The sequence below is a fragment of the Coffea eugenioides genome, unplaced genomic scaffold (assembly GCF_003713205.1).
Source record: "Coffea eugenioides isolate CCC68of unplaced genomic scaffold, Ceug_1.0 ScVebR1_23;HRSCAF=104, whole genome shotgun sequence".
In the NCBI taxonomy this organism is placed as follows: Eukaryota; Viridiplantae; Streptophyta; class Magnoliopsida; order Gentianales; family Rubiaceae; genus Coffea; species Coffea eugenioides.
The window spans coordinates 363,444-382,824 of NW_020862884.1; the positions used below are offsets into that span (position 1 = coordinate 363,444).

General features: G+C 43.9%; 1 protein-coding gene across 1 annotated transcript; it reads left to right on the forward strand.

Annotated features, from left to right (window-relative positions):
- Nucleotides 1–11,498: 11,498 nt before the first annotated feature.
- On the forward strand, nt 11,499–16,799 carry LOC113756556. The gene is made up of 3 exons (XM_027300195.1): nt 11,499–12,065; nt 12,120–14,768; nt 14,901–16,799. The coding sequence occupies exons 1-3, from the start codon at nt 11,499–11,501 to the stop codon at nt 16,797–16,799; spliced, it is 5,115 nt and encodes a 1,704-aa protein (XP_027155996.1).
- Nucleotides 16,800–19,381: the final 2,582 nt, after the last annotated feature.

Sequence of the window (19,381 nt, forward strand, 5' to 3'; positions counted from 1 at the left end):
GGTTTAGCTTGAGGTGAGCTTTTATTATTATTTTTATTGTATGATTTGCTTGTAAAATCATAGTTTCTATTGTGAGCTAAATGCTTCTATTCTGAAATTGGATACTCTGTTAGCGTAATTTAGTGTTAATATTATTGCTTCCCACAAATTTGGTTGCTGTGTACAATTTAAACGGTGTGATTTTGTTGGAATAGGTTTGAAGCAACTATGAGAAAAAAGTTTTTGCAGGGAGTATTTGGAACAAGGTAAGCCAAACAACTACTGCAATTGATGCATTATGGTGTGGTTTATACTGCAATTGAATTTTTTGAATGGTGTGATTTCTTATCTAATTGTTTGCTTTGGTAATAAGGTGATTCTTATGCAATTGATTTTGGTGATAGTTAGATTCCGATTCATTTTGAATTGGTAGTTAATACTTTGTCCTACTGATTTGAGTTTGTGTCAAAGTTTATTCTTTCATGTATTCTTTTGTATATTTGCTTAAGCTATTCATCAAAGTACTTGACTTGAATGTGGATGATTAGAAGGTTGAAACCAATAAAGAATAACTACCAATAAGAATTGAAATCCCAAGTAAATCTACCTCTAATAATCAAACAAGTAGTTGGCTAAAGTCCTCTCCCTCTTAGTTGCAATTTTCACACTGATGATCAAATTCTGAACGTTGTGATCATGTTGTCCCATAGACCATTAAGTACATTTGGAATGCTCCTAACTTTTGGGAACTTGGTGGAGCTCCTATTATTTTAGATTGTCTGTTTAGACTATTAAATCATTGCCATGCACCCAATTTTCTCATGATTGTTTTCCTGTTCAGTTCTTTTTCTTAGTTTCCTGTCTGGAGATGAAAGTTCCTATAGATATTTAAACAACAATATAATTTATTCTTCTGCCTTTATGACTTCATAAGTGCATTTTTTATGTAACATTTGTCCAGGAAAAGAGTTTCCCGAAGATGATAAAATACGAAGACTCATGCTTTTATGCTGGTGCTAAACACGTTTTACATAAGGTTTCAAATTCTAGCTTCTTTAGTGCTGAACAATGAATTCCAAACTTTCTTTGTCGTATTTGATGATTATTTCTTTTTAAAATGTACTATTATTTGTTTGTTGGTAGTAGTAGCTTGCGAACCTTGATTTTCACCGGTATGATTTGATTCTATTCTTAGTATCATTTTGTTGTGTATAAGAATCAGGTAGTACTATCCAACGTCATCTATTGTTAAGCAGAAGCACTTCCATGTATTATTTCTTCCTGTTAAAATACATTTTTTTCCCGTCTGAATAGTCTTATGCTACTCATTTCTAAGCTGGGGATATTCCTCTTCTGTTTGCTCAGAGTCTGCAGGAAGTTGCAATAGTCAAGTTTCATTGTTCACTGTCTGATTCATGATAGCGAAAGTGAAGGTTTTGCTCTGGGAGAAGGCAAATAATGATTTGGACAAATTAAAACTGAGATTTTAATCTAAAAATATATCTAACAATTTTGCAGTTCTCAACCTATCTACAAGATAACAAAGACAATGCAAGGAAAGCTACTACTACTACAACAGACAACTACCATGTTCGATAGAAGTTAAATGCAACAGCCTACTATTTTACTTTCATATAAATATGAGTACCTGTTAGGGAATGAAATTTATGGATTCCGTTTTTACTCAATCTTCCATTCTTACGAAGTTTAATATATAGATATCCTTAATCTTTTCATGGTTATCTTTCTATTATTAAAAATTAGTTTTCCATGCTGTTACATCAAATAAAAAATTAAAAACTATTTTATACCATATGCACCAAACTCCCGCGCATTGCGGGGGCTATCTTCCTCTAGTATATATATAAAGGAGTTGTTGTATGACTCTTCGGTGATTTTCATCTAACATTTGTAAGGGTGTTTTGGTAATGGTAAAAATATAACAGTATTGATTAAGCAAAATGCACAAGTTTCTGTTGCCTAATTTCACACGGTTTATCTACTGTAACCTTTAGTGGCTAATGGTTTGGCTACTTTGCCATTGATTTAGCAAAGTGGGTAGAAAAGCGAAATTAACTCCCCTTAAGTATGTTTAGCTGAATTGATTATGCAAATTAAATGCATTTAAGATAATATTGGTGCACTAAGGCTACAAATGAATGCTTGAATTGTAATGGTAGAAAATTTCGTCTTCTTCATCATTGAAGCTCAAGAACCATTAATTCAACTCTTGCAACAAATGGCACTTATTTGAATTAGTAACTGTAGCACATTGATGAGGCCATTAAAGTGTGAGAGGTAAAGAATCATTTGGAATAAATGTTACAAGAGTAACGCAGGACCTCCCATTTTCTTCAACATTTGCTCATCAATTTGTAAGGTAGGTTACAATAATGGCTATTGTTAAGGTATACTATGTAATACGTTATTATTTCAGTTAAATTGTTCATCCCACTAATGCTCACAAAGTTCATCTTTTACTTATTTTTATCTTCAAGTTATCGAAGCTTGAACTTATTTTGGTTCCTGATTAGCTTTGTCGAGTTTCCATATTTCCTTCCTCAAAAACAAAAAAAAATAAAAATTCCTATTTCCATTTTGGAAATCTTCAATTTCGTTCAATATATTCTGTTTCTCGAAAAACAAATAATTTATATGAATTCTTCATTTCAGTCTGATGGAGGGACTGTTAGCTAGAGACAAAAGATTTTTTAACAATTGATTTGATAGGAAGCTGTAATAAGTCGAAACTGGGTGCACTCCTTTCATTTTATCTTAGTTTCTTCTAGTGAAGTCGTCCACAAAATCCAGCTTAATTAATAAAAATATTAACTAGAAGGGAAAGATTTGTTAGATTCATGAGTAAAGGATTGTGTCCCACATTAGTTCGAGAGATGGAGAAAGAGCGGTTAATATGTAAGTAAGGGTCCAAGACCTAATAGCTTAAGTTTTTGGGTCAGAGTTGGGTTCCTAACTTACATTTTGGACTCTTTGGTAGACTCTTTCGAGGTATTTCTCCCTAACAAATTGGTATCAGAGCTTCAGGTTGTGAGACTGGGCTACTCATGGGTAAGTGGATTCTTCTCGGAGTTGGACCAGGTGAAAATTCTTTTCTTGATGGTGGATCGAAGTGCCAAGGAGTTTGGTTGGTGTTGGACTAGGTGTGCCACGGGTTTGGCAGGGATCCGGTTGTTGATGTTAGACCAAGAAGCCAACGGTTGGCAGGGGTCCAGAATGCAGTTTGGATGTTGAAGAAGAGTAGATCCATATTTGAGAGAAAATGTGACCTTGGTGATAAAGGTGGACTTGCATTGAATATTAAAGTGGGCTCAAAAAAGGGCTTGTAAATTTGGGTTTAATGTGGGGGTTATTCATGAAGGGAGAGATTTGTTAGATTCATGAGTAAAGGATTGTGTCCCGCATTGGTCCGAGAGATGGAGAAAGAGCAGTAAGGGTTCAAGACCTAATAACTTAAGCTTTTGGGTCAGAGTTGAGTTCCTAATTTATATATTGGACTCTTTGTAGACTCTCTCGATGTGTTTCTCCCTAACAGATTTGACTCTCAAAATTAGAATCTCACTTTTACTTAAAGTTTATAGTTTTCTTATATCGATGTTTAGAGTCTCTCGTGAATATCTTGATTTGATTTTAACAATTGAATCTCAAAATTTTGAAAATCAGAGAGTCACTTAAACTATTTTCTCTTCTTCTTTGTAAGGTTTAGAATTTTCTTTGAATCAAGCTTCAGAGTTTCCCTTTTACTTAAGGTTTAGAATTTTTTCATACCGATGTTTAGAGTTCCTCATCAATCATTTTCCCTTGCCTCTAGCAAGATTTTGAGTTTCAAATAAAACCCAAAAAAAAAAAAAGAAGTGAAGCCACATTTTAGTGGATTTAGAATTTATCAAAATAACCATCTTTAATATCCAATTGTTATATAAAACTCGAAAGTAACAAGTAAAAGCAAGATTGATGGTAAAGACAAGGCCCGAGTATATTGCTAAGGATGGCACTTTTTGTCTGGTGCATAGGCTTCACCAAACAATATATTACCGTACAATCTAGACGACATGTCACACAGGATACAATACAATTTCTCGTTTGTCTTTGTCCAAATTAATGAGCTTGTGGTTTAACTTTAGCCTCCAAATATAACACACAATAAAATAAAATGTAATTGAAGTACAAATTGGACATTAACAAATATTGGAATATCATTTATTTTTGTAGACCTAAATAGACAAAACACTTTTCGAAACTCATCAAAAACTCCTATTCAATTCGAACCTTTTTTGGGACAAGCCAAGTGCACCTTAACATTTCCAAATTCCTTTTCTATTAAAATTCTTTTGAAGTACAATCCCACAAGGTCATGAGAGTAATCAATTGGCAAAATCCTTACAGAAGTGGGATAATGATTGAATTCCAACAACCAATTGTTTGGTCGTTAAGTTTCCAGAAATAGGAAAAAGTGACATAGATGGAAATGGTTGATGCCACGCCAACTCTAGGTCAGCCGATCGATAAAAAAAATAAAATAAAATTTGTCGACACAATAGATTTTATATTACAACTATTCCTACTTTACACTAGGGAAGGGAGACCTAAAGAGGTCAAGGAAAATCCAATGAATCACCACCGATCCAGACGGGTGCCCAGGCACCCGCTGGCAAAATATTTTTAAGAAAGTCTGGATATTAGAATAGAGGCCAAGGGATTTGATTACTCGACCTACATCTAAATAGAGTTTTAAAACTCTCTTGGTGGCCAACTACTCTAGAAGTAATTGGTTCAGCCGATTGATCAAATTATGATGCTGGAATTGAGGATTTTGTGTCAGCCCTAACATCACCCCCTAGCAAACTTTTTCTTTCTTTTATTCAAAATTTTTAAAAAAATTCAATTAAGTGGCAATTAATTATTTAATGCAGCCGTTGTATCATCTTAGTGTGTACTCTTTGGCTTGAAAAGACTAACAGAGGTGCAATTGAGACGAATCAACCTCAAATAGTACTCAATCTTGACTCGAATGAAAAATCTTAGATTTGAACTTGAGTTCAAACTTGTCGAACTCTTAAATTTGAGTTCAAATTGGTGCTCGATTTCATTTTGTTTTACTCAAACTCGAATTTGAACTCGATAAAATCGAGCTTAATTCAAGTTCAATCAAGCTTGTTCGAACCTAATCAAGTTTAAGTATTATAAATTATATAAAATAGGGTAAAAAATCGCAATGGTCCTCAAACTTTCAATTTTGCGCACTTTTAGCCCTCCAACTAATAAGTGCGTAAATGTAGTCCTCCAATTAATAAAAATGTGTAGTTGTAGTCCTTCTGTCCAATTTGGCTGTTAAGATGGACAAGATATAATTTTAAGTAAGGGACAAGATAGACACTTCACACAATTCACACACACACGTATAAGAGCTCAACGAACTTTTGAGTTTCACATATCGAGCTCAAGCTTGAGCTCACGAAGTAGTTCGAGTTGCTCGAACTAGAGTTCTAACTTAGTTAATGTGAGCTTAAGCTCGAGCTTTTGACCGAACAAATTCGCGAACTACTCAATTGACCTAGACTTATTTGCATTGCACCCCTGAACAAAATTGAATGTACATCACAATGACAAAAAAGATGGAAATACCACATAAATTTTGCATTTAGGGATTCTAGAAAATGCCTGGAATCAGAGGCGAATAATAGTCACACCTAAGGACATCAATTAAAAATAAGACTCGAAGTTGTTATTCTTGAAGAATAATGACTTAAAATACGAAAGTCAATTGTGCCTCTAAATGTATTTTACTAAATGTGAAATTCACCACACTCCCTATCTCTATTTTTTCTCTCTCCTTTTACTAGTTGTTTGTAAAACAATCTCTCAATATTCTTTGGCGTTGTTTAACAATACTTATTTTTGAGTGTGTTATTTTATATTGTGCTCTAAGAGTACATTATAAGAGTTTGGCTTGGTGCTATCTTGTTTATGGTATTAATCTATGTAGAAGTCAGATGACGATGTTAGAATTTTGTATTGGGCTCACCCCTTGTAAAAGGCTTATTGAATTATTCCCATCTCTCATGTATTGGCACATTTAGTGTAACAATGATGATGAAAATACACTACTTCTCCATATATCTCTTTTTAAACCGTTAAAATATGAATGGAGCTATTTTCAGCTATGGCATGTTCATCATCTCCAATGATCATATGGGATGCCAACGCAAGTCCTACGTAAACAACTTTTATCTCATCTAAGATAAAAACAAAATTAAAAGCAGCATGCCTTGGTTTCAGACGATAACATATTTGCTGTACTTAATTAACTTATGCACTTTTTTGACAAAAAAAAAAAAAAAAAAACTTATGCACTTGCAAGAACTTTGATAAGAGCATAGGGGAACCGCTTTGCCTACTCCGGTCGAAAATTTGGCTCCAAAGCAAAGGGGAAAAAGAAGACAGATGTTTATACAATTTTAAGATTGTCAGAGAAGAAATCTTTGAATTTATGTTATCCGAAACGATGTTTTTTCAAACTGGAAATGCTCATAGGAGTTATCGGATGTAGTTAAAGACAAGTTGGCCCAACATTGTTATCTTTTATTTCTTAAACAAAATTCTATTCTTTAACTTGGTCAACTTTAAACAAATTTCATTGTAATAAAACTTTAACTTAAAAGACAAACTTCATCGTAACCCCTTCTATTTACAGGGTCTGTTTGGTTGGAAGTAAAATGTTTTCCTTGGGAAAATATTTTCCGTGGAAGTAATTTTCCATGAAAATCATTTCCCTTTCATCATTTTCAGGTGTTTGGTTAGCTTATTGAAAATATTTTCTTATTTCATTTTTCTGGTGTTTGTTTAACTTTTGAAATATTTTTACTTTTATCTCTATCTTTACTTTCTACACATTATAACTACATACTTCTTCCCGTGCAAAATAAGAAAATTTATCTCATTGTTTAACTTTAAAAAATCTTGGAGAAATGTATATATGAATAAAAAATATCTCCTTAAGCAATAAACAAATTGCTGGCCATTTAGTGTCAAATATCAATCACATGCAATGCTTATTGTGACATATATCTTGCACTCTCACTGCTGAAAGTTTCTCTAGAAAAGAATGTCCCTATTATACACAATTAATTACTAGCATAGGATGAGCAGAATGAGGTTTTTTTTTTATTTTGAATTTACTAGGGGGAGGGTTGGGTTGGGTTGGGTGGTACAGGGGAGGGAGTGTAAGGAAGAGGTCTTGGGTTCGAGTCCTCCTGTTTACACTAAAAACAAAAAAAGAACATATTACAAGATGTTTTCAGTAAGTTTGGAACATACTACAGGCGGGATGTATGTATTTCGGAAAACAACTTCAGTAAGTTTGGAAGGGAAGTTGTTTTCCACAAGATGAGTGAAAATACTTTACATAGGAAAATGTTTTCAGTAACTTTTGTGCAACCAAACACGGGAAATTAGAAAAATATTTTCCTGGAAAACATTTTCACCCGAAACAAACGGACCCACAATCTCTTCCCTTACCACCTAATTCAATCCAATCCTTCCCATCATAACAAAACTTGCTAAGTTGTACTAAGATATCATTCAATCTTTTGTGAGTAATGCAATGCATCACACTAAAAACAAAAAAAGAACATATTACAAGATGTTTTCAGTAAGTTTGGAACATACTACAGGCGGGATGCATGTATTTCGGAAAACAACTTCAGTAAGTTTGGAAGGGAAGTTGTTTTCCACAAGATGAGTGAAAATATTTTACATAGGAAAATGTTTTCAGTAACTTTTGTGCAACCAAACACGGGAAATTAGGAAAATATTTTCCTGGAAAACATTTTCACCCGAAACAAACGGACCCACAATCTCTTCCCTTACCACCTAATTCAATCCAATCCTTCCCATCATAACAAAACTTGCTAAGTTGTACTAAGATATCATTCAATCTTTTGTGAGTAATGCAATGCATCATTAGTCAATCTATAAGGTAATTAGAGGGTAATTAGAGGGTAGGCCTAGCCGAGAGGAGAGTTAGATTAAATAAGAAGATAGAAAAAAATGTAAATAGGAACCTCCATCTTGGAAAAAAAAAAAAAAAGGAAAGAAAGGTGAACTCAGCTTTTATTAGTAACTTATAGAGAGAAAAAAAAAAAAGGTGAACTGTACAAATTCCAAAGGAAGCAAGCATTGGAACCAGTGAACCGCCACACGAAGAGAAGAGAAGGAAGTGTTGAACCTTTAAATGCGAATGAAGATCGTGCGCCCAAAAATTAGACGTGCGTGTGCTTGCGCGTTTATTTGTGAGCCCACAAAATCTTAGCTAAAAATTTCCGGCAAATCAGAATATATCCACCTCATAGAATGGTGATCGAGAAGTTATAAATAATCGGTCTTAAAGAATATGAGGTTATTGTTGATAAAACTAATGTATGAATTCATTAAATTATTGAATTGTTAAATATTAAATCTAATATATTTCAGTGTATATCACATTTAATGATGAATTAATAACTGATCACTTATTAATTACTTATTTTTAAGAACAAATTTTATTTAAAAAATTCAATGCCACTTAATTAATTTAGATGTTGATTTTTCTGTTATTAAATGCATCTAAACATATTAAGATTTGAATATATTAAATTTAAGTGTTGAACGGAGTTATCAAACAAGATTTAAGACTTCTTATTACGGATGATGAAGACAAGTACAGTCCTATTCTTAGCAGATCGAAGAGAAAAGGTAATCGAGCATAATTGGATTTTGGGATTTGTGGTCATTGAATTAATTTCAGAGAGAGGTAGGTGTTCTAGAATTTAGACTGAATTGCTGTCTTGGTTTAAAAACTTAGAAAATTTGCTTGGATGTGGTAGCGGTCTTTAAATGAATAAGGCAATTAGCGAACACTCTCTCTCTCTCTCTCAAAAAAGGTTATTTTATGATAATTGAAGAAAAATCTGACTCACTGGGCCTATTCTATAACCTAAATATCAAACTCAAGGGAAGAATGTGTAATTTTCAAAATTAGAAAGGAGCTTCCTGAAATTTTCAGAAATCGCAAGGAAGGTGACGTCGGTAAACACTGGGACTTTTGTGGTTGGATAAAGAAAAGGGTCATTGTTTTTTGTTTTTTGTTTTTTTTTGAAAGACACTGTTGGACCTTTAAGGTCAAGATCTTGCCGAAAAGTATTCTCTCTCTTGACCAAAGCCCAAAGCTTTTTGACAAATTTTTACTAATCCTTAATCCCGTGAGAACCCCAAAAGTCGATATCTTTTGAGGTCTCACAGGGAAGTAATAAACCCTTCCCAATCCCCCCCAGAAGTAATAAACCCTTCCCAATGCCGAAAAGTATTCTGGGCTTGGTTAAAACTTGCTCTTAGTGGCTTGCACTGGTGCAGGATGTGACAATGCAAGATGTGACACTCGTTAGTCAATTGGGATTGGTTAAAACTTGGAAAGAGAATGGTTACATAATTGGACTCGAATTTAATCACAATTTCAGAATAGATATATAATCCTGTGATAACTATTGTCTCCTACTGTATTATAGGATTTAAACTGAATCTTATACTAATCATATTCGGGGTTACCCAAAATTTGGGTGCAAGGTGGTAATATTTTGATTGATGTAAAGGTAAAATGACCATCCAATCCAAGTATTTTAGAACAACAACAAAAGGATTCTTCTTCTTCTTCTTTTTTGCAAACAAATGAAAGCTGTATCATTTTCAGATTTTTTTTTTTTTTTTTGGCATGAGCCATCATGGCTGCTAGCGTCAAAAGTCCGGAGCTTGTTCCGTTGGAATAATTGGCGAAATAGTAGTTTAACTTCCTCAGATGATTGAGGCCTTGTACAGGGGAAGGTGAGAGACTCAATTTTGAAAAATCAATTGAATCATTTTTTATGAGATTTAAGTTAAATCCCACAATTGTAAGATGAATACAAACAATTGTAACTTACACCTTTCAGCTGCTGGGCTCTACCTTCACAGAAGTTTACATCAGACAAGCGGGTCACTAAGTTTTGTCTGTCCTCAGAAAAGAACTACAGTTCCAATGACTTTGCTGAAATACAGTGTAAAGTGGGCTGATGTTAAGCCGAATAGCTTGACTCGAGCTCGCCGGTCGAGCTGCTCGATAGATAGAAGCAACAAGCCGAGCTTGGGCTTCAATACTTTGCACTTGAAAGCTCGATAAGTCTAATCGAGTTTTTCATAATATATATTTTAATTTTTATTATTGTGAAATGTCAATAATATCTTTTACTTAAAATTATATATAAAATATTAATTTTTATTACATGAGTTTGATTAGGTTTGATTGAACTCGAATAAGCTCCAGCTTAATTTGAATTGATTACATTTTATTAAACTCAAGCTCGAGTAATGCAAATTGATGTTGAGTTCGAGTTCGATCTTGAATTCTAAAAGCTCGAGCTCGAGGTTAGTTATTTTACCACACTACTCGAACTCGACTCGACTTGCACACGCCCTTAATAAGCCGGGCTCCGTAAGTTTGTTCCAGCACCGAAGTGACCGAAACAGAAAAATGTGGGGAAAATTCAGGCTTGTAGCCGTCCGCTTCTTCTTCACCTTGATTGAGCTCGCCAAGGAGCTCCCGCTATGGAGGAAGGACAGGTCGACTCCTTCAGAGTTACCCACTGACCGACTCGAGCTGCCTGGCACAATATCCTCCGAAACAGAGCAGCAGCCCGATAATAATGATCATGATCGTCGCATCCAGATTGATAACGTGATTGAGGATGCTCACCTCGGCCATCCTTCATGCCCGAGGTGAACTCACCTCGTCCTTCATCAGAGCTCATCCGCGTCTCGGGCATATCCCCTAAGCTCGGCTAAATCCCTAGTCTACCGGGTAGGTGACCTCGGCACCTTCACCTCAGCTGCACGCTAATGATGTCAGGACACCTGACATCACCCGGGACCAGTGTGCTTTATCTGAAAAGCACTGTTGCACTTAATGGCTACTGCAAAGGACTCCCCGTCACCCTGTCCGGGCGGCTACAGTGTCAGAGTCAGGTCATCTGACAGGGAGCAGAGCCGTAATGGCAGGACATGGGTCCCACCGGCATAAGACCTCCGTCCTGCCCTCCACTCTCACTCTATAAATACCCCACACACTCCCAACAAGTAAGACACACTGTTCATTCTCATATACTATTATCTTTCTCGTTCTCATACTAACTTAATCGTCGGAGTGATACCAGGGGAGAAGCCCCGCCATCCACTTCGGACACGAGGATACCCCTCACTTCATCTCAGAGAGGTCTGATTTAGGTCGGTCCATCTATCCACAAAAAATCACCTCTTCAATTGGCGCCGTCTGTGGGAAAGAGACTGCTATTATCAAAATGAGATCCACGCGCTCTAGAAGCGGAAGAGTTCCCTCAACTGGGGCTGGGCAGACCTCGGGAGCCCAGCAAGAGCACATCTCTGAAGAGCCAGGGTCCCAAAGGACCCAACCCCATAATGAAGACGCCATCGCCAAGATGGCCGAGTTCGTATCAGACAACCCTAACATTTTTGAGGAGCTAGGAAGGTACCTCAAAAGACAGGGGAAAGGAAAGGCCGAGTCTTCCAAGAGAAGGCCGACGAAGTCTCCTGAAGTGCCCTCAGGAGAAGACTCCGACGAGGGGCGCCTCTCTCGGAGTACCTCCAGGCGCGTCTCCTCCAAGGCGACCTCTAAGATTGCCTCCATCTCCCGGGCATTTTCCCGAGGACTGCTAGGGAAACGCGCCGAGGATCCACCTCGGCGCCCAGGGGGCCTAGCTACTGACTACATGAGGGCTCCGCCCTTCACTGATGACATCAATGGGGAGATGGTGCCCCCAAACTTTAAGCTTCCAAATTTGCACATCTATGACGGCCGAGGTGACCCCGAGGATCACCTCCGTGCCTTCATCTCCGCATTCCGACTCTACTGCGTCCCCGACGCCGTGATCTGTCGGGCTTTCCCCATCTTCCTGCACGGGACCGCCCGGAAGTGGTTCTGGAGTTTAGAACCGGGGAGCATTTCCTCCCTGGATGAGCTGATAGACCGGTTCATCCACCGCTTTGTGTCGTCTCGACCAATAACAAAGACTTCAGCTTACCTCTTGAACCTGCAATAGGGTCAGAGCGAGTCACTTCGCTCGTACGCCCAAAGGTTCAACGAGGAGAATGTACAGATACCTGACCAGAACGAGCAGGTAACTATTGCTGCCTTCACCAACGGGTTAGTAGCAGGGATCTTTAACACCGAAATCCATCGGCAGTACCCCCGTACACTCCGGGAGCTCTGGGAAAGAGTGGACCAGGGAATCCGAAGTGAAGATGTAAATCGCATGAAGCTAGAAGCCCAAGCATCTCGTACGGGGCAAGATCCCCGGAGGAGGAAAGACACTGGCCGAGGTGAACCAGGCCCAAGTGGCACTTCAAACCAACCCCGAGACCGCCGAAGTGTCTTCGACCGGATCGTGAAAGGCAGATCGTCCACCTCGGACGCCGAGCTGACGCCCCTCAATTCGAGCCGGACCCACGTCCTGGCTGTGATGAGGCAGAATCACCTCGGCCGCAACCCCCCCGAAATTCCGGGGAGGAGAGATAAGAGGAACTCGAACCTCTACTGTGCCTACCACCGTGATGTAGGGCACGAGACTGAAGACTGCAATGACCTGAAGCGGGAAATCGAAAATTTGATCCGGCAAGGATACCTGAAGCAATTCGTCCGCAAGGATGGAGGCTTCAACCGAAGCGTATCCCACCGGGAGAACCGGGGCCCTCGCCGCGACGACCGACGGGACACGAACATGCATTGCCGTGGTCCCGAAGACCGTAGGGAGGACAAGCAGCCCCCACGCGATGGCTCACCGGGCTACGGCCCCAACATCGCCGGGGTGATCAACACCATCGCGGGAGGACCAACGGGAGGAGACAGCCAGAACTCCCGGAAGCGGACCTACCGCCAGGCCGAGATGGAGGTGGCCGAGCCGAGCTCTCGGCTGTCCGAGGTCATCACCTACGGTCCCGCTGACCCCGTTCCTGCGGCCTCCAGCAATCACGAGGCTCTTGTGATTGAAGTCCTCACCAACAACTACGTAGTCAAAAAGGTCTATGTTGACCCCGGAAGCTCGGTAGACGTCTTGTACTACCGAACTTTCGAAAGTTTGAAGCTGACCAGGGAGCAACTCACTCCTGTCAGAACTCCTCTCGTGGGATTCGGGGGACACGTCGTCCACCCGGAGGGCATGTTGACCCTGATGGTAACAATCGGGCGTCATCCACGCTGCCGAACTGTGCCTGTCAGTTTTGCGGTGGTCAAAGCAGACTCCCCCTACAATATGCTGATAGGCCGGCCCACGCTCAACGCCTTGAGAGCCGTATACTCCACCTACCACCTGAGCTTTAAATTCCCAACATCTGCGGGGGTGCCCGAGATGAGCAGCGATGTGGGCGCCGCCCGGGAGTGCTACCTCGCCACCATTCAAGCAGCAGTCACCCCCCGGCCCTCACCGAGGTCAGAGGAAAAGAGGCCAGCGGTCCTCTCCATAGACTGTATCGACCCTCAGAAGGCAGAAGAGCCCAACAGGCTGGAGCCCGGGGATGAGGTGGAACTGGTGGTAGTGGATGAAGCGAAACCTGACCAAGTGGTCCAGGTAGGGGCGGGACTCCCCCCACCCCTGAAAGAAGAAATGATCTCCCTGATCAAAGACCACCGAGACGTCTTCGCGTGGTCCGCGGATGAAGTGGTCGGAGTGCCACCCGAGCTCATGACTCACCAACTCAACGTTGACCCGCAGGCCCGACCTGTGCGACAGAAACGAAGGCACTTCGGCCCCGAACGTAGCCAAGCCATATCGGATGAGGTCGACAAGCTCTTGCCGGCCAAGATGATCCACGAGGTCCAATATCCCACCTGGCTGTCCAATCCAGTCATGGTAAAAAAGGACACCGGGGGATGGAGAATGTGTGTCGACTTCACCGACCTCAACAAGGCCTGCCCCAAAGATTGCTATCCTCTGCCAAGGATAGACGCCCTCGTCGACGCGGCGATGGGGTATGAAATCCTCTGCTTCCTAGATGCCTTCAAAGGGTATCATCAAATAGGAATGAGTGAGGAGGAACAAGAGAAAACGGCGTTCTACACCGACCGAGGTACTTATTGTTACACTACCATGCCCTTCGGGCTAAAGAACGCCGGGGCGACCTACCAAAGGCTGATCAACCGACTCTTCCAGAATCAGATCGGCCGCAATGTGGAGGCCTATGTGGATGACATCCTCGTTAAAAGCCTCGCCACTTCATCCTTTCTGTCAGACGTGAGGGAAGTCTTTGGTGTCCTGCGAGACTCGAGGATGAAACTGAATCCCAAGAAGTGCGTCTTCGGCGTCACCTCGGGAAAATTCTTGGGGTATCTGGTTTCCCACCGGGGAATCGAGGCCAACCCCGACAAGGTGAAAGCCATTCAGGACATGTCTCCACCTCGGAACATCCGAGAAGTCCAACGGCTAAATGGACGCCTGGCCGCGCTGAATCGCTTCCTGTCCCAATCAGCTGAGAAAGCTCTGCCCTTCTTTAAGGTGCTCAAGAAGGCTGATCAGTTTGCCTGGACGGAAGAGTGCCAGGCTGCTTTCGACAAACTGAAGCAATACCTCCATCACCTACCCACTCTCGCTTCACCTCGGCCCGAGGAGAAGCTCTACCTCTACCTCTCCGCAGCCGATGAGGCCGTCAGCGCTGTTCTTATCCGGGATGAGGGCACCCAAGTGCCCGTCTACTATGTCAGCCGAGCTCTCCGCGGACCGGAGACCCGATACACTTAGGTGGAAAAACTGGTGCTGGGGCTAGTTCACGCCGCTCGGCGGCTGAAGCCCTATTTCTTGGCTCATCCCATATCCGTCCGGACCGACCAGCCTCTCCGACAGATACTGGTTCGACCCGAGGCCTCCGGGCGCCTCACTAAGTGGGCCGTCGAGTTAGGGGAGTACGACCTGTCGTATGAGCCGCGCACCGCCATAAAAGCTCAAGCCTTAGCCGACTTCTTGGCCGAGCTCACCTTCACGGAAGGTCCAGAGTCCACCTTTTCCCTTGCCGGGGTGAGCACCCCATCCCTGTGGACATTGTATGTGGATGGATCCTCTAATGGGGACGGTAGCGGAGCTGGACTTCTCCTGGAAGGACCTCAGGGAGAAGTGTGCTCTTACGCCCTCCGCTTTGGCTTCCCAGCCACCAATAATGAAGCCGAGTACGAGGCCTTAATCGCTGGATTTCAGCTGGCCCGAAGGCTCGGCGCACAACAAATCCACGTCCGCAGTGACTCCCAACTCGTCGTACGCCAAGTCCTTGGTGAGTATGAGGCCAAGGATGAGACCATGCAACGATACCTCTCCAAAGTACACCAACTCACGGCGTACTTCGAGTCCTTCGAAATCCAAAGAATACCCCGTTCCCAGAATAAGCGAGCCGACGCCTTATCCCGGCTGGCTTCTACGTCATTCTCTGACCTCAACAAAACTGTCTTAGTGGAAGTCCTGAGTGAACCAGGATACGTGGGAGAGGTGGCCTGCCCCGTGCACTCTGAAGAATCATGGATGACCCCGTTCATCCTTTTCTTGGGTCAAGGAGTCCTCCCTGAAGACCGAGCCGAGGCGAGAAAAATACAACGCAAGGCGGCTCGGTACGCTCTCCGCGATGGAGAGCTGTACAAACGTTCCTACCTCGGCCCATGGCTGAGGTGTGTCACTCCCGAGACAGGACGCCACGTCCTTCAAGAGATCCACGAGGGCTTGTGTGAAGCTCACGTCGGCCACAGAATGCTAGCCAAGAAGGCTCTGCTTCTTGGATATTTCTGGCCCTCGGTTCGACAAGACGCCCAGAACCTCGTTCTCGGCTGCCATTCCTGCCAAGTCCACGCGCCCGAGTATCACCAGCCCGCCAACTTCATGGTTCCCATCACTTCACCCTGGCCATTCGAGCAATGGGGGACAGACATCATAGGTCCTTTCCCCAGAGCCGTCGGGGGCCATACCTTCCTGGTAACCGCTGTGGATTACTTCACCAAATGGGTTGAAGCCGAGCCACTAAGGACCATCACCGGGCTGGTAATTCAAAAATTCTTTTGGAAATGCATCGTCTGCCGCTTCGGCATACCACAGGTAATCATCTCGGATAATGGGAGGCAATTTGCCGAGAACCCCTTTAAAACTTGGTGCACAAACCTTGGCATCAAACAACATTTCACTTCGGTAGGCCACCCCCAAGCCAACGGCCAAGCAGAAAACTTCAACCGAACTCTCTTGCATGGCCTCAAGACTCGACTACACCAAGCTGGAACATCTTGGGTCGAAGAACTCCCTAGTGTCCTTTGGTCTTATCGGACCACGCCGAGGTCGGCCACGCAAGAGACCCCCTTCTCTTTAACATACGGAGCCGAGGCTGTCATCCCTGCCGAGATCCTTACCCCCAGCCCTCGGCTCGCAGCCGAGGTTAACGACGAAGAAAGGCAGTTGGATCTCGACCTCGTCGATGAGCGAAGGGACCTCGCCTCAGCCCGGATAGCTTCCTACAAGAGCACAGTGGCACACTACTACAATGCCCGTGTCAGGCACCGTCGATTCCAGCCTGGAGACTTGGTTCTGAGGAAAAACTCAGTCAGCCGAGCTGAACCGCAAGGGAAACTATGCCCGAAGTGGGAAGGCCCTTACCGAGTTGTGGAGTCTGATCTCAAGGGATATTGTAAACTGAGCTACCGAGATGGCTCACTAGTGCCGAGGTCTTGGCACGCCGAGAACCTCAAAATGTATTGTGCTTGAATTTTTAATCAAGATATGACTTCGGATCTTACATTATTTTTCAACATCGGTTTCACGTTATTAAAAAATAAGGGGGGACAAGCAAGGGACGAAGTCAAAACAGACGAAGTCAAAGCAAGAAATTAAAGTGCGGAGGTGAAAAGAAATAAACTTTCATTCAACAAAGGAGCGTTACAAAAAATACAAGGCCGAGGTCGGAGTGCTACTAAGCGCTCTCCACCTCGGCCACCCCTTTAAGACCCACGAGCCTAGACCCCTGTCTCGGCTCCATTCCCCTTTTCGGCTCCCTCCTGGGCAGCCTTCTCTCCGGCCTCCTCTCCACCGGGGTGAAGCTCTTCTCCATGCTCTTCGCCGATGTTCCCTCCAGGCACTTCACCCGTCCCTTCGCCGAGGCCTACATCGGCTTCTTCTCCTCTTTCCTCCTCGAACGCTTCGTCGAGTTCAGACAGCCATTTGTTGAACTCGTTTTGAACCTCGGCCAGGTTCCTCCCGGCTCGGATGCCTTCGGCCATCCGATCGCACAGCTCCGTGGAGTCCTCGTTATAGTGAGCACTGTTCCTCAATGACTCCAAAGCCTCGGAGGGCAGATGAGCTGCGGCCTGGTCTATGGCCGAAGTGAAGCCCAGCATGAAGGATGGCCTTGTCAGCTGGCCGAGATCCCCAATGAAGGTCTCGGACCTCCGGAAATCCTCGACGGCCGAGGTCCTCGCGCTATCAAGGGATTGTTCGTGATTCTTCTTCGCCTCCTCGGCCCTCTTCTGCTCTTCCTCAAGAGCGGACCTCAGACTGTTGGTTGTGATCTCGGCCTCCTCCCCTTTAGCCTCGGCCTCCTTGAGCTGCCTCTGAAGCTCGGATTTCTCAGATTCAGACACCACCAGCTTCTTCTTCAACTTGACAATCTGATCTTGCAGCTTGCCGGTGTCCTGCTCCTCGAGCAACTCGCAGTACCGATGTGCCATCTCGGCCACAAAGGCTGTTCTGGAGGCCGTGGTCACCATAACGCTTTGGAGCATCTCGGCCGGGGTCAGCTTCCTTGTGAAGTCCAAGTCTCTTGGCAGAGTGGACTGCATCACCAGGTCTTGGGCGACCCGAGGATTCGAGCATCGGTCGTTGACCTTGAGCGACCAATCCGGACACCACTGCCCGCCGGAGTGAGACTTATCCTTCCCAGAATACACTGGGGGGCTATGGTACCGGTTCCAGAGCGAAGTCGCCGTCACCGCGTTGACCGGAGCTTTCAGCTGTTTGCTTCGGCCATGTTGAGGTGGAAGTGCCGTGGTCACCCCTAGTGGCACCCCCTCTGGTACCGAAGTGGACCCTGTGGCAGCAGCAGCCGAACTGCTCTGAGCTGCCGTGGTGGGGGTGGTCTCCTTGGCCGACGTCTTGGGAGGCTGCCCTTGTGTTTTCTTCTTGGGCGGGGGCGCCGATGTCTCGCCCGAACTCTTCCTCTTCGACCTCTTCGCCACTTCGGCACCTGAGCTCGACGTGATGATGTCGGACAATTTGGTCACTGCACAAAGAGCAAATATTATCATGTGCCTTAGCCGAAGTGAAATCAAAGCTATGAAAGAAAATTACAAGGTATCTTAAGTTTAGTGGAGGTGAAGGGAGTCTTGTCAGGAGGGATCAAAGCTCGGCTAATTCCCCCGTCAACCAGCACGGCTTCGGGGTAGTCCAGACTGTATATCCGAAGTCCCGACCCCATCAGCTTCTGGAAGTCCTCCTCCTTGGCATCCCCAGCAGAGGGATCGGCCTTCGCTTTGATTGGCCTCCACCAAAAGCCCCTGGGGAAGTCCACCTCGGACACAAAGAAGTAGTCGCGCTTCCAATTCTTGATTGAGCTGGGAGCGCCGACCACCAACTTCGGAATGGCATTGTTCCGATTGCCAACATAGAACCATCCCTTGTCTGTCCCGTGCGCCTTGAGGGTATAGCATCGGCGGAAGAGGTCGACAGACGGAGTCACCTCCTGATGTCGGCACAGCATCTCGAACCCAATAATGATGCGGATCGCATTCGGGGCGAGTTGGGTAATCCTCACGCCGAAGTGACGGAGCAGATCCCTGAAGAACCTCGACGTAGGCATCCTCAGCCCGGCCTCCAACTGTTGGACATAGATGGCCACCATGCCAATGGGGGGCTTCTCGGCTGAGTCATCCACCCCGGGCGGTGTGATCTCGTACCCCGACCGGAAAGGGTACTTGTTTATCACCTTCACGACCCTATCTCTTCCGATTCGACTTCTAAACTTCGGCATCTTGCCGAAGTCGATGTTGGATGTATCTTCGGGAGCGACAGGCTCCAGTGCGTCCTCGTCGTGTGGTATCTCGACGCCGAGTTCCTCATCATAGGCCACTTCGGAGCCACCATCGCTCATCTCGGATGACTCCAACTCGACGTCAACCTCCTCGCGGACCTCCTCGGTGGATCCTTCCCCAGAGCTCGGCGTCGACCCATCAGAGCTGGACGTCGTCGCTTCTTCAGGATCCGGCCTCACCTCGGTTCGATAACTCGGTGTCACGGTTTCTTTGTGGGTCTTAGCCGTTTTGGCCATGTGTAAGACGAAATGAAAAAAAATGATA